Here is a 16,723-nt window from a genome sequence, read left to right as displayed (position 1 = left end):
CAATGCCACTACCTAGCACAGTTAAGCTGTATTTAAATATAGAAATTAAATTGCTGTATGCAAGTTTGTGCTGTGCAATTTTTTAACTCAAACTTTCATGACACCCTTTCCTTTGCTTTTGCTACACTGTGGAGTTCAAAGTTAACGCCCTGGCAGACAAATTTAATTAAGCTCATATTCATTTATTTTCTCGTTTTCATAAAAATTATAAATAAACTTCAAGGAAATCCACTTAAATGCAATGAAGAGTTCAATCAATCCACAATTTCTCCAAAGTCAGTGAGTAATTAATATCAATCAAATAATCCATAACCCAATATTTCGCAAAATAATTGTGTTTAAGATTTTTGCTGTAAGAAAGAAGAATAAGTGTAAGAATAACCACTCCACTGGAGCAACGCATAACCACATCAGGACATGTGTGGACAATAGCCTGGAAGTAAAGAGGGCTGTTGGTGCTATTATGATTCACTCTGCTGGGCTATGTCATGACACACCCATCACCTTTTTCTGAGGAGTCCATGGGGGGGGGAAATGAAGTTATATTTACCATTAATATCTACTTAATAATCCAGAATGTAACTAGATTAACTGAACTGGTTTCTCCTTTCCATTATGTAATTTTTTTCATGGCCACCATGAGTTGAAACACTGTCACTTTTTTTCCTAGCCGTCCAATGGGGAGAGGAAATGCAGGACTACTACTGCACCAATCAACTCTTAAGTCCCATTTGTACAAGTGCCGAAGAGGGAGAGAAGTTTCGTCTAAACACATAAGTGAGATGTGCTAACATTAAATGACAACAGCATCCAGTATAAAACTCTCACACAGAGCTGAATTGACACTAGTGTAAATAAATTAGGTAAATAATGTAAAAACATGGTTATATTTATTTTTATTTAATCCATCCTGGTCCTGCTAGTTCCTGATTTATTCTCTTACACAGGAAATAATATTCTCATGTTCTTCCTTACAGTCTGATGAAAAGCATAATCTACATAGGGATAATCCTGACTATTAACACCGGTACTGGATCAGTACTTAGTAACAGAACTGGAAGAAGTTGGATCAGTGCATCACAAAATGACCTACAATCTGCTAAAAGCATCTGTGCCTCCCTGCCTATTGGTTAATTCAGAAGTGTGAGATCTTCACAGGCATGTTATGATGCCCGGAGGAGAGATTTATCTGAAGAGAGACTCTACTTAATTAGACATGACTCTCTCTCTCTGTGTGTGTGTGTGTGTGTGTGTGTGTGTCAGTCAGATGGTAGCCGTGCCCCTATTGGGTCTGTGCCATGTTGGCGAACCAGGATATGATGCCACACACGCACGCACATACACTTGATCATAACCATTCCGCTTCCTTGTTATCTGACAGCAGAAGTGACTCATGTGTACTGCTTGCTGTTCTCACCACAGGACGTCTGCAAGTTCCATCATGTTACACGCAAAATGTTTAACTAATTTTCCTCAGACTCTTCATCACACAGAGATCCAGTAACAGACAACAAACACTCACTCACTACAGCAACATGACCCCTCTATTAGGGATGAAGGTCTGCTTCAATCAGAGGTGTATTATTCAGTCCAAGAATGTGCATTACAATGTTGAGAAAAATAAAAACAGCTCAAAGTAGAGCTGCTATAGCTTCCGTGAGTCACCCGAAGATCCATTGTTACACAATATCGCTGTATTTCTGAAGACTGAATCATCTGCTGTAGGTCGTTTTCGTAACAGGACACCAGAAAAGTGTACAATGAAGGAATCCCAACAAGTTGCTTCTGTTCATCTGCACGTAGCGAAGAAGTCACTTGGATGAGTTATCTGGATGATTGAGCACGCATAAAGATACAGTGAAGCAAGTTCAACACAAACAACCTTCTTTTGCATTACCAGGCTTGACAAAAGCTAAAACCCCCAGTTGGAGATGGCAGGTAACACAACGGTGGTTTTCAACTTCCTCTGTTAAGCATCTGCTTCAGGCTCTGTGCGCGCTCACATGTCATATAACAAAATGATCCCTATGAGTGCCACCTACCACAATATTATCTACATAATGATGACCTATAAGAAACATAAAAATGTATAACAATGCAACGCTGTTACAAATAAGACAAGCTACTGGAGAAAATCAATACTCTAGTAAAACGTTTCAGTTTTCATTATTATTTTATGGCTGAGTATGTGCTTCTAACAAGATGGTGGCGCATTAGAGTTCCGGTACATTAACCAGACACATTTAAACATTAAATGTTACTGTCCCATAGTATAATAAAGTAGACAATTAATTAATTTGACCAACTGACTTGGTATTCTTGCTGTTTGTTCTGTGTTCTAGCACCTGCAGAATGAAGTATTAAAATATGTACACATTTTTGCATCACCAGCTGAATCCTGCACATCACAGTGAGAATACAAAGCAGTCTTTATTCATCAGGCTGCACATTTTAACATTTCCCCAACAAACAATCTATATTGCACACAAAACGTGCTATGAATAAAGGAAACAGTGAAAACCTGGAGCTTACATGCGATTTCAAACCAGACTCTGAACATAACCTGCTCTGGTTATATGTTCAGCAGAAGTTATGATGGTGATTTAGCCAGGTAAGGAGAGAGCAACTTTCATGACACAGAAAACTCTGACTTTAAGCTTTGGAATACCTTGCTAACCTATTAATCTTACTTCTTACCACCCCCTCTGACAATACATAACAGCAAATACTGACAAAGAAAAAAAAATGTTGTTATTGAAGAAATATATCAAGAACAAGGACATTTGGGCTTAAAAATAAATAATTAATAACAGGTGCACTCAAGTACACAGCCATGCTCAAAAGTACAGAGATCATCCCTATAAAAACCAAGAACAGGACTGAATATACATCCATTACTCCCTTCATGGTCACCTCCTGGTCCAACAACATGGCTCAATATGCCTCCCAGTATACAGTTCCATCTTTTAATCTGTAATTCTATGGTAAAAATGTAAATGAGAAACATAAACTGCTCTAGAAGACTGCCAAAGTTACCTTACTTAACAGTAAGCTATGGATTTTTCTGTAAATTAAAGGTCACTTAAAAAAAGTTAGAAAATTCTTGGTGATTTGGTAAACAGACTGGTACTTATATAATGGTACTCCTTTCTACAGGAAGAGCTAGGGATTGATCAGCTGACCTTCCCATTGGTAGACGACCCACTGTACTCAACCCAACCTTACCCAAATATAGACATTTTGGCACACCAATTGGACCGGACACCTTTTTTTTTTCTTAAACATAGCACAATGGGATTATCCTATGTTTTTAATGCATTGCATACATTACCTTCATTTTGGCATGACCTAAAAGCCCAAACAAGTACAGCAGGCTGAGTTTACTTCAGATCATATTTATGCATCTATTTTTATAAGCTGAGTTTAAAGGAAATCCACAGTGAAAAGTAAAATTTAAAAACTCCCAAAGTCTGATTAACAGATTCCAAAATGTCAACAAATGGCTAAACCTGATCAGTAAAAATCACCCATGCCCATGCCAGTGCCAGTACGTGAAAGGCCAGTAGAACCAGAGCCATTTGCTGCCTATTCTGGACCAAGGGGGGGAAGAAAAAAAAAGAAGAGATGAGATTGGAAAAGAGAAGCTGCTAACTATGAACATCTGAGAGCAGTGGAACTCAGACAGACAGGCAGCAAAAGGGCAGAGTGCTTGACAAACATCAAAGGGTGCACAGCTGGTAAAATCCACCCCCATCCAGCTCTCTTACCCTCTCAGATGGCCCACTTCCAGTTTTAACCTCTGCTCATTCATTACCTAATCAACATCAGCAGCACTGCACATCCAGAAATCCCATGTCAAGCCTTTAATAACCTAAATTTCAAGCTTACTCGTGCTTTCCTGAGACTCTATATTTTAAATTCCACTTTGTTTATGCTTTTTTTTTTTTAGATGTTATGTCCAAATCTGTCCCAATCAAATAGTTCATGACAGTCATAATTTTAAAAAATATATATATATTTTTTTTTAAAGTGTAAGTCTCACGGAGAATAAATAGAACTGCCAAATCAGCATTGCAAGGGTCAAATCTTCAATACAATATTATAACAGGCTTACAATATTACAGGCTACTGCCATGAAGTTACTTAATATGAAGCAGATATGACTTTTGAAGACTGATATTACAGGTAACCCAATATATTGGGATAAGTATGTAAAAAATAAAGGGGAAAAAAACAGCTTGATTTAAAAAAAAAAAAGATGTAGCGAGTAGCGACATGTAATGAGATGACTTGTATGTCCGTTTTTTTTTTACCTTCATGTCGTTCATGATGAGCTGGAAGAGCCCTCCCAAGGCGCTGCATTCTTTCTCTATTCCCGCATCCATTTTTTCCACAGGCTTGGAAAAATCCTTCTCAACTTCCCAACAACTTTTTTTTACCTCCTCCTTGAAGAGAAAGAAATCAAAACTTCCAGCAAAGTGTTGAGAAACTCCAAAAGAAGAATCAATTGAGGCTTTTTATTTAATATAGGGAGCGGAGTTACAACACCCCGAGGGCAAAGTCCGCTTTTTAAAAAAAACTGTTTAAAAACAGCAGTGGAAAAGGAAGAAGGGGGGAACACACATGAGTCCAATCCGAGGTACTAATGCTGGGCTTCAGTCAGCCAATGCTACCAGCCGGCCAACTTGACAAACCTCCGAAAAACCCACACATCATGCCTGAACCAGCAGCCTTCTGTCTGGAAAATGTCGGGCACTGTTTCTAAACTTTAACCCCGCTCTGCGTTCACTCCCTGCGGACGGAAAGCCCAGCTAACCACAGCGAGCTAGCAAACCCGGCTAACTCCGCTAGCAACCTGTGTGACTGCGCGCGCGTGTTTGTGTGTGTATGTGCATCCAAAGGAAAACACGCGCGCACACACAGTCCGGGATCAATCCGTTGGCCCAAAAATAAACCGACGCGGCTTTCAGCTGGTGTGCTGCTCAGGTTTAACGTTCTGAAAGTCGTTGTTTCCAGGAGTGTATCCGAGTGATTTACGTTTTCCTCCTGCGAGTTTTAACGACAGACGCTGCCCCGTCCTTCTCTCCTTACTCCAGTGGGAGTCCTAACCTGAAGTGAATGAGCGCGTCCGCGAACTGCGCATCAAGGTAGCCGAAGTGACAGCGCCCACATCCCGTCAAGAGTTTCACAATAAAAGCCATCAATCTAAAATTTCAGTCACTGTAGTTTTTTTTATTAGTTTTAATTTTTCTGTCATTTCGAAATTGCGTTTTCACGTTTCGGCGAGTTATAATTAAAAAAGGACCAAACTCACAAAGCACTTGCTGTTTTCTTACTTGCTTCTTTCATGTTTTTACTGGCGGGGGAACATGTGCTCAAAATTTTGAGATGGACATTTCCAGTTCCCATTGAAATCTATACATGTAACGTTAAACAGTATATTTAATAAATTCTAAAAGGCACTTTTTGTTTCTTATTTTACAGGAAATTTATACATTAAAGCAAGGTAAGTTTTTCAGCTCTCCGCAGCTTTACTTGATTAAAATTACCTGCCTGTTCCTGTGTGGAAATGAGACTTTAAAACAAAATGCATTTGAAATACAAAAATATTGTACATGGAGGATAATAGCATACAATCCCTTCTCATATTACTAATTGCCTAACCACACGCCAGCAAGCACCTGAAGCCCATTGAACTAGTTTGTGAACTGGTAATTTGAGATGAGATTACTTTTAATTTAAGATGACTTCTCTTAGATAGTAAAATTTTAAATAGAGTGCTCCATCAGTACTTTAGGAGTTTGTGACTGCATCTACAGATTGAGTCATGTGGTCAGTTTTAACCGCTAATTGTTGCATATTATTATGGATAACAATTTTTTTGCCAGTCAGCACTCTCATCTCAAGCAGTTCTTGCCTGGAATTTATTACCTCCAAATATGAATATGTTGCCTTAAAATGTTTCCTATTGAACAATCAATTAGGTCACATGATCTGACAACAACAGCAACAACATTTATTTGTTTGGGATAACTTTTATAAATTTATTTTGGGTTTTTTTTTTTTTTTTGCTATTTTATTCTAATAAAACTCTTCCTGGCTGGGGACTCCAAGTGAAAATTAGTCTTCTTGGCTAAATGTGATAAATGGATATTTTGCCTCTGTGTGAAGTTTATTAAACCATTATACTTTTACCAAAGTTCCAGTGGCGGCAATTCATTTTTATTTTGTAAGCAAACAAATAAAATAACTCACTTTATTTTTGTCCTTAACATCTTGCACAATCCCTTATTTTATATACAAGAAATTATCTTGAAAAGTTGCATTTGAAATGCATTGATAAGTAGACCTGAGTCAAAATGTGTTTTTAAAGGTTTACTTTGTTGGGGCTTTTTATTTGTAGTGCTACGTAATTTCCTGTCGAAGCAGCGTTCGGCTCACTTGAAGCTGCTGCCTCCGTGCATAGTGGAGGTTTGTTGTGTGTTGAAGACGCGGCAGTCTGCCGGGGCGGAGCTACAAGCTGTGACTTTAATGTGACTTTACTGGGAGATGACAATAAGAGCTAAACTGGTCTTCAGCCAGTTTAACACGAATGGAGTCTTTGCAGAAAACGTACGTGTGTCTGTTTATTCATCACTTCTGCCAAAACTGACTTGTAGCAAGTTGTCTCTAAAAATCTGAGAATCGCACTGTGTAACGAGGTGTTTACTCTCAAGGCTTTACCTTAGCCTCCACTGACACTGTGAGGAACCTTGGAGTGAGTTTGGAGCAGGGTAGGTCCTTTAACTTGCATATTAAACAAATATCTAGGAATACCTTCTAGAGCAGGACAATATGGCCAAAAATATTTATCACAATATATATTTGAACATTTGCGATAATGATATAATTGACGCGAGACAAAATACTTTACAGGCTTTACACACTTCACAACTTTATTAGTGCAAAAAAAACCATCAATATATTTTCAATTAAACAAGCAGTTCTTTTTTATGTGCATTAAAGCTGTATAAAATTTTAACAGCGCAAATGCAAATTCCTTGCTGACAGTTTAACCAAAAATCATTTCCAGTGGAAATTGGCCGACATATCCTGAGCATAACCATGTATAATATCCATAACCATAATATTATGTTGAAGCACAGTACCTATCACTCCGCAAGGCTCCTGAAATGGTAGCCGTAATACTCCGACAATGAATCAAGCCTTGCGGCTTTGTAGCTTATCAAAGTCATATTAAAACTAGTGCTGTCAGCGTTAATCTTGTTAAAATGACATTAACGCCATAACCGCGTTAACGCTGCAAATCTCGCCTTAGCGAGTTAACGCGATCGCCCAGTGTGTGGGGCTGGACGCTAATGCGTTGACGCTGTGCAGCCCCAGGTTTTTTGGCTGCTTAGATGTTCTACCAAAAATTGTGCTTTGGTGTGTATCTGACAGACAAAAACCAAACCAGTTCCACACCACTGAAGTTGCCACCATTTTTACTAGAGGTGGGAATCACCATACATCCCACGATACGATATTATCACAATACTTAACGCACGATACAATATTATTGCAATTTTTAAAAATATTTTGCGATATTCAGATTCTGTACATAAAGGTAAACTTTATCAATATTCATTTTCTCTAATAACAAAGTCTCACACTCAGTCTTTCTCTCATTTCAGTCAGTTTTATTGTTGACAAACTGAACAGTTTGTATTACAGTCTAGTCCAACTTAACTGAATGCAACCATCTGGTACAATTATAGCTATTCTGAACTATGCAATTTATGAAAACTATGCAGCCCCTTCAGCAACTGAAGAATTTGAAAGTAAATTAAAACAAAATATAATTTTACATTAAATAAAAAAAGTTTTAAACTTAATTAACATAAAACATGTCTTAAATTAAAATAAGTAAACTGTCATGTTTATTGCTGCCAAAAAACAAGTTAAACACATTTGGACAGTGAAGGAATGTCAGGATTCTTGCTCAGAAAAAGGATCAACATGCTCTGAAGTCGGAGCATGTTCCAGTCCACAAAAACTTTTTTTGTAACAAAATATCGATTTCTGCTGTCCCTGTATCAATACATTATTAGCAAACAAAATATCACGATACTACACAGTATCAATTTTTTCCCCCACCCCTAATTTTTACAAACCAATTCAGGTTTATCTGTTTCAATCAACGATCCACTTTCGCCCTTCTAATTCTCTGTCGCCACCATGCTTTTTCCACCATGTGTGTATGAAAACAAAGGCACTGCGCGCTCGTTTTACCCATATTCTATCGCGATATTTCATTTTCTTATCGTTGCCTAACATTATACCGGTGTTACCATGAACGGTATGATATGGCCCAGCCCTAATACCTTCTATCATCTGCACATTATTGTTAAAACAGCATTAAATTAAAATGATGCAGAAAAATAAGTGCATTTGTTACTTTTAGGGTGGACTCTTGTAATTCTTTATTGTCAGGCTGCCTTAACAGCTCACTGAAGAGCCTTCAGTTGATCAAAAACATGTAAGTGAGAGTACTAAAGAAAAGAGATATCATATTTTTTCTCATATTAGCTTATTTTCATTGGCTCCTTATTAAACCCAAAATTGAATTTAAAAATCTCTTTCTCACAATCAGATCCCATCATATCTTAGAGAACTCATAGTAATAGTATGATAGTATAGTATAGTAATAATATTAACATAATCGCTGCATAATCGCTATCAGACTGCAGGCTTACTTGTGGTTCCTAGAGAATTGAAAAGTAGGATGGGAGGCAGACCCTGTGGAACCAGCACCGAGTCTGGATTTGGAAGATAGACACCATTTTTACTTTTAAGATCAGGCTTAAAACTTCCCTTTTGATAAAACTTGTATTTAAGGCTGAACCAGGTGACCCTGAACCAACTTTTAGTGATGCTGAAATAGACTCAGCAAGCTGGGGGACTTCCCGTGATGTAATCAACACTTTTCTCCACTCCCTTCTTTTCACTTCCCATGTGTTTATATGCCTCTGTTTGAGGTGTCTTCCTGTTTATAAACAAGGTTCTGTCTTCCCACTACCACCAAGTGCTTGCTCATAGTGGATTACAAGATTGTTTTAGTTTTTCTCAAATGTTGAAAGATCTTTATTTATTGTATTAAGCACCTGAAGACGACTGTTGTGAAGTGGCGCTGCATATGAAATTAAATGAAGTGAAATTAAAAAAGAGGAAATAGTTACAGTTTCCAACACCTGGTTTGCAGTTCAGTGAGGGCCACCTGATGGTTTGCTACCAGGTTTTGCTTATATTATTCTCTAACGCTTCGCCTCTGAGCTGTCTTTTCCACATTTGTCCTGATGATTATTTAAAAATTTGGGAGTTGTGTGAGTTGCATTACATTTATAGCACTCTTGTCCGTGAGGAGCCACAGATGCATTTGGCTTCAGAAATCCTTGTCTCTGAACGGTTTAGTGTGCTCAAACCATAATGCCTGCACAGGAAAAAGGTGTCTCAAGGGTCATGTTATCTTACAGGCCACACTTGCTGTTTTTAATTCTTAAAAAAATTGAAATTAATCATTTGGAGTCATTTGTTTTCTTGTAATTATAGTGGTGTCCAGCTGTTTCCTCTTTATTGTCTGCAGCTGAGTGAGACTTTTTTTTAGATTGCAGCTTTAAGAAACAAATAACCCAACAGTCACATCCAAGCCATGGACCAATTAGCCAGATGTGAAAGTAGGTGACTGACCTCTGTTTTTTCATTCTTGACGCAGGTCTTTTGACTGAGAACAGTCCAGAGGAAAGCACCATAAATGCTTTAGAGGAGAGACTTTCTGAAAATGTGGCTCTTATTGCCATTTATGGCAGGCAGGATTTTTGTTTATAAGTGCAGAACAACATTTAATAAATGCTAATATTTATAAATGGAACCTATTATGGTTTTCAGTATTTTTATATTGTCATGTTGGACGTTCGTATTATGCACAAAGTTTCACATACTGAGATCATCATGCACACAAGTAAATATGGTAATTACAAATTCACTTCAGACCAGTCCAGCTCTATCTTAGAAAGAGCAAAGAGCTTTTTTCTACTCTTTGCTCTTGATGATGTCACAGAGGCCATCTTCTCAGGACATTTTTGCTGTGAGGCAACAGTGATAACCACTACCCCACCTTGCTGCCCCTGCAGAAGAGTCCAATGATAAAAAAAAATATCGAGATTGAAATGAGCATAAAAAGCATTAAAAGCATAAAAAAGCATTGCAATGTTACTATAACTGGATATAAGTAAATAGTGCATTGATTTTTTTGTAAATCCAAACTCAGTCATTCAGCTCAAAAGTTTATTGCGAACAGCTCTCACAAAACCTTTACTTATGTAGGGTTATGTATAAGTTTGAGTGCATCTTGTTGCTGTGGGTTTTTTTTTAATGTGGTTGCTGTTGTTAGTATGAGACAACAGAAAAGCCACACAAATATTGTTTTATTACCTACTAAAAATAGGCCTCATGAGCAATGCATGCTTGGCTAGTGAACTTGAACAAAGCTGTATAAACCTTAAAACCTTAGTTGACTTCACATAGGAAATAAAGTCAGGGTTGTGTGGGATGTGAGTAAAGATTAAGCTCTGATGTCATGTTGTTCTTTTTCAGCATTTTGGTCATCCGAACTTTTTTGAGCATTTTCCCTTTTGTGTGTATAAAATTTTGCTCCCCATGCCCAATGGAGGGTTAATATGACTTCTTAAAATGACTTCTTTTAGTGTTACCTTTGCCCCCAGGGCTAGGCGGTTGGGGTCATTCTGTGTGGAGTTTGTATGACTTTAGTTGTAGGAAATGCTAAAAATACAGTCTCCTCCCAGATTCAAAATTAGCTTTGGATGTGGGGCAGATAAAATTAATAGAACAAAACATGCTATTAATGTGCAAATGTGGCTCATAGACTAAAGAGCTTTGAATATTCAGAATCACTTATCTTTAATAGTAAAACTGTAGTTGATACTTGTGTTTATGATGTGGTGGCTGCATATTTTGTACTATGTACACATGTACTGTTTTTGCATGTCTCAAAGATGACCCAAATTTCAAGTAGTCTGCGTAATGAAGGAAAATGCTCCCATTTCCCATTGGAGACAGGTGTTGTAACATAAAAGAGGTCTTCATAGAAGGCTTTTTTTAACATTAATGAGCATTTAAAAATGTCCATATATGTGCTTGGGTATTGTTGATAAATGCTAAAGCCTTCTCAGATGTCCCACTTAGTTCTTTTGTGTTGGTCTGTTCCGGTTTTAAGCACCACTGGAAGCGACAGGAAACCACCATTAAATGACTCACTAGCGATTATGCGCTGTCAGTTCACTTAATCAAACATGCAGGCTGTTCACATTCACTCCATATTTATTATGTGGCAACGAGTACATAATAAACACAAAGTGTGTACGAATGTTTGTGTGTGCGTGCATCTGTGTGTGTCTCAGTGTATTTTCCTGATTCACCCGGCAACAAGCTGAGTCACCACTACACCAGCCTTCCTACCAATCTTGTTCCCATGGCTACCAGCATGCCACAATGGTACGTGCTCATGTTTGAAAGTAAGTAAGTAAGTAAGTAAGTAAGTAAGTGTGTGTGTGTGTGTGTGTGTGCCTGTGCCTGTGCCTAATCACTGACTACCATATACCAAACACAAATGTGGTTTACATGGAGACCAAAACATCTGCTCAGAATAATGTAACAACAATAAAGCAGCAATTGTTCTATTTTTAAACCAGAGAGAAGGTTCACTTAGAAATTTGATCAAACATCTGCAAACACTGAACATCATTGTGCATTTTTTAAAAATAAAGTTAGACTTTTCAGAGGTAGCACATGAGTTACACAGAACAAAAAAAAATAGTTGTGGAGAAAGAGATCAGATTCTGTACTCAAGTAAAATAATCAGAGAAACAAGGAAAAACATTCAAAAATGAATTTTAGGTTGAAGTATAAATGTGTTGCATTATATTTTAAGGCGTTTTTTAAACCAGTTATTCATATCAAATGATTTTTTTGCTGTTTGAATTGTACGAATGAATACATCAACACATAAGGTTGAATACTACGACATACTAAACCACTATTGTTAAACTGACAGTTTTTCTAATGAGCTAAAAAAAATATCCTTTAGGAGGATAACCAGCAGCAGATTTACTCTAATTATAACCACTTGAAGTGATGCTGCAGGAAACATTTGTTTGTTCTCCACTGCAATGCCTGAAACATATTTTTACATAAACTCATTTGATGTGTGTATTTTATATCTATAACCGATTAATCTACAGGGTTCAATGTTTCCTTTGTCAAATGTCATGTAAGAAAATTATTGTTAAATTTAATCTACAGGGTGGCCCATTTATATGGATACACCGTAATAACATGGGAATGGTTGGTGATATTAAAGTCCTGTTTGTGCCACATTAATATATGTGAGGGGCAAACTCCTCAAGATGTGTGGTAACCATGGTGGCCATTTAGAAGTCGGCCATCTTGAATACAACTTTTGTTTTTTCAATAGGAAGAGGGCCATGTGACACATCAAACTTATTGGTAATGTCACAAGAAAAACAATGGTGTGCTTGGTTTCAACCACAAACTGCTGGCTGTTCATCTCTGGTTGCATCTTTAAGTTCGTTTGTGTTTGTCTCCACCTTGTGGTCAATTTATTTTACTGCAAACCAGTTCACTCTTCAACAGAAAAATGTTCTGACAATAAAACAATAAAATGGGTGAGTTAGAGTTTCAAGAGTTTGTCTTTTTTTTTTAGTATTACCTGATGATGACATCAGTTGCTGTCTCTATAGACTGTATAGAGTAATGCCATGAGACTGAACATGGAGAAGAAATCACTCAGTTGTTGGTGAAGAAAAAGCACCAGGAAATTATTTCCCAGGTGGCTCATTCTAACTTGATGGCTGGTTAAATGAGATATGATAAAACTCAGGATAGAATAATGACCTGGGCTGTGTCGTATTGTGCTAATATGTCTCGAATTACAACTAGTTAATAAGCTGTCAATTCCAAAAGATCCTTTACCTTAAATAGAGGTCTCACCAAAGTGTGCAAAAAAAGATGTTTTGTGATGGTTTGCTGTGCAATGGAATGTGCTAAAGCAATCCCTTTACACGACATCTCTGCAAAGGTAGTGACCCAAGCAGTGGCGGCTCCTGAAAAAAATCTCAGGGGGGGCAATTTTTATGATATCGACTAAAATGACCCATTTAATGAGTACATCAAACAACACAATTTTAATTTGTTGCTAGGTGATTAACTCATACAGTGATACCTCATGCCCACTAGATGGCAACACACAACAGAAAGCTTTCCTCTAGCTACATAAGTTACAGGTAGAAAGCGAAAGAAATTAGCATCCAGTAGCCTTTAAGCAAAAATGAATGTGTCCACTTACTCATTACTTAGGCTACATCAATCCAATGTTGTGTGGTGTAATCAAGCAACAATATAAAGCCGGCTGCATCATATAAATCAATATGCACAGCCTGTCAGCCACGACTTGCGCTGGAACCAACTCCGACAAAAAGTCCTGTTGTATGCTTTTGACTTCTCCTTCGTTGCCTGGGTTAGTTGAATTTCGGGCTTGTCAGGTCCCAACTCTTTAACTTGCAGTTTTTCTGCCATTGTCCTTCTGGCAAAAGGGTAGGTTAGAAGCGATCTAACCGAATTTGGGGGAGGCTGTGCCTCAACCGTTAACAATACCGCTGCCATCGTCTCTCTCTGACCTTATAGCTCACTTAGGCTACTGACTGAGGTAAAATTCTAGAACAGCAAATCTTCGCGCGTTTTCTGCAGGGGCGCAATTTTAAGCGCCCCCAAACCATTTAATTCAGCGACGCTGATAGGTCAAATATTTATTATTTTCCCCTGGCAACCATTTAATGATAGGCTATTTCGGTGCATATCAAGGGCGCTTTGACGAGCGCCCCAGAAGAAGAAAAACACCGTTTGTTGGTTGAACTTTAATGAGTCAGCTGGTGAAAATGTTAAAATACGCCTGGCTGTATATGGGCACACACATAGTAAAACTATCATTGATGAATTTTTTAAAAATATATATTTTTACTCCTCCACATTTGGGGGGGCGGAGCCCGAGCGCCCCCTATGGGCCAGCCGCCACTGGACCCAAGTATGAACTGCTGAATATTAGACAAAGCATATAAAATTTATGACTTGTAGGTTCATACACAATGATGAATGCAGTGGCTCAACTTTATGTTGTTTGCAGTGCAGGAGTTGTTGGTGGGTTCCATGGGAAAAGAAACACTTGTTGGCTACTTTAGGAAAACTGGTAGGGAGGGCAGGCATACATTCAGTATGTTCTGGCTCTGAGAGTTATCAAGGTAGTTTACACTGCATAATTTGCTCCAGGGCAAGAAACAGCAACATTACAATACCAAGCTTAGAAAACTTGCAAGGGGAGATAGTTATATTGCTTTCATCTCTAGCTCTAAATTGCTCACCAAGTGGGACACACCTTCTGTGGTGTCACAGCGAATGAAACAAAAATCATAAACAGTGAGACTGGGGGAGTGAGACTCATCTGTATGTGTCAGTGCAATCAACATGCTACCAGTTCTTGCAGAAAATTAAAAAAAGAACTGAAAGCTAGTCTGAAAATGCAAGATGGGTTGTTACGATATTCTTATCTAGCCTCATTGTTCTTGTGGTTAAGAAGATTTGGTCTGTACAGTTCTGTGTGGATTTTGTCAAGTGAATGACTCAGGATTCAGATTAATCCCTAGGTTTTTCAGAGCCCAAAGGGACATCCAAACAGGAGCTGATTTGCTCATCATCCATCACTTTGTCCCTTTGGCGGTTGGTTGCAAGAGTTGATTGAAGACTGCATTGCCTAGGTAACCCTGTAATATATTAACATATCTATCATATGTCAGTCAGTTGTATCCTTTGTTTTCATTGGTAGTCGCTCAGTCACTTGCCTCAAAGTTGAAAGAAGTTAAACTTGGGATATGCCTACTTTCTATCACCAACCTTTTCTTCACCCATCATTGGTTGACTTTCTGTGGTCTGTGGTGATGTGATCACCTCATCTCTGCACACTTCCTGTGTGAACTCCCTTTAGGAAAAAAAAACTTACGAGCTCATGACACTTAAATTTAGGTTTCCATTTAGGGCTACAACCATCTTCCATTGCTTCATGGACCAAGTGCCTCCAAACTCCATATGCAGCCACCTATTTGGATGATGTCATCATTCATAGCAACAGTCTGGAGGAGCGGGGATGAAGTCTTTGAAGCAACATGGGCTCAAGGCCAAAGTACAGAAAGGTGCAGTTAGAAAGAAATGCAAATGGAAATCTGGATTACATCAGTAACATACTAATGTTTAAGGTAGTAAAAGGTGGCAGCAGTAATTTCACAGCATAAGTGTACTGTCTCTTTCTAATTTGCTCCTATTTATAAATCACAGACTACCAAACAGCCAACTTTGAAGAAATGAAAAGACTGACCCGACAAACATGCTCTGATAAACCAAATGTACACCTTAAAATGAAACGCATCTCTGCTGTGATGATCCACACAAAATAGATAAAACTCAGGTCTGAGAGCTCTTCTTCTGAGAAACGTTTCAGGGGACCATGAGAAGATTCATCTAAATAAATACAGAAAATCACAACTTCAGCTGATAGATGAAGTACTGGTATGCTGAATGAAAATTACCACTTCCACCTTCGGCAGGCATTAAGCAACATTTTTAAATACCCAACTAAAAGTTTCGTGTGTTTTCAGCCTCACTTGGAGAAAAGATCTCTTTCCCATTCTGGGGAGGAGGGAGTCTCTAAAGAACTGGTGGGAAGAGGAGAAACAATGGGAGTTGCCAGTTTATAAATTAAAAAAAAAAAAACCTCAACGACCTGATCCACATTCTTGGTCAGACTTGGTCTTGAGGAACCTAGCTGAGGCCATCAGGAGTCAGCATGTATCATCTGCTGAGATTCAAGAACACCCATCAACCACAAATTCACAGACCCATCAAGGAGGCTGCACAGGATCACAGAAAGAAGCTTCAGAAAACCCTGAACACATTACAGTAGGATCTGAAATCCTCTCAAATAAGTTAAAGAAAATTGTGCTAAAAGAGCACAACACATTAAGGCCCAGCAGGCAGCGAAGGAGATAAATAAACAGTTTAAAAAGCTTCTTTGGTTTCTAGAAGGCTAGGCTTGAGTGAGGGAAAATGATTTAAAAGTACAAAGATTTGGGATCTGAGCAGAGAGACGCTCAGATTTGCTCTAGTGCTTGTTAACAGCCAGACTGGCGCACAGGAAGAAGTTTTTTGTGAGTCTGGAGATGTGGGACCTGATTGACCTGGCAGGTCAGCCTCACTTGGAGAAAAGATCTCTTTCCATTCTGGGGAGGAGGGAGTCTCTAAAGAACTGGTGGGAAGAGGAGAAACGATGGGAGTTGCCAGTTTATAAATTAAAAAAAAAAAAACCTCAACGACCTGATCCAGGCCTGATTGACCTGGCAGGTCAATCAGGCAGGTCAATCAGGCAGCGGGTCAAACAGGTAGTGGGTGGGGTGTAAGGAGTCACCTGTGATGGCCCTGGCTTTTCTGACACAGGAGGATCTGATGATGGCCTCCAGGGTTGGCAGAGGTGGATCCATGGGTCCAGGTGAGATCAGCAGACATGTGGGTGCCCAGAAACCTGGACTTGTAATGTGTTTATTTTACA

General features: G+C 38.5%; 1 protein-coding gene across 2 annotated transcripts in view; it reads right to left on the bottom strand.

Moving 5' to 3' along the window:
* mtss1 (MTSS I-BAR domain containing 1) overlaps window positions 1-5,137 on the bottom strand; it is a 74,546-nt gene extending 69,409 nt beyond the window's left edge. For both annotated transcript variants that reach the window (XM_040003674.1, XM_040003683.1), the window contains exon 1: window positions 4,314-5,137. In XM_040003674.1, coding sequence (XP_039859608.1) covers window positions 4,314-4,385 — 72 coding nt within the window. In that variant the 5' untranslated portion in view covers window positions 4,386-5,137. The remainder of the gene's footprint in view (window positions 1-4,313) is intronic.
* Window positions 5,138-16,723: the final 11,586 nt, after the last annotated feature.

The sequence above is a fragment of the Simochromis diagramma genome, unplaced genomic scaffold, assembly GCF_900408965.1.
Source record: "Simochromis diagramma unplaced genomic scaffold, fSimDia1.1 OVJJ01000320.1, whole genome shotgun sequence".
NCBI lineage: Eukaryota > Metazoa > Chordata > Actinopteri > Cichliformes > Cichlidae > Simochromis > Simochromis diagramma.
Note: the sequence above shows the minus strand (reverse complement) of the source record. Positions and strands in the feature narration are given on the sequence as shown.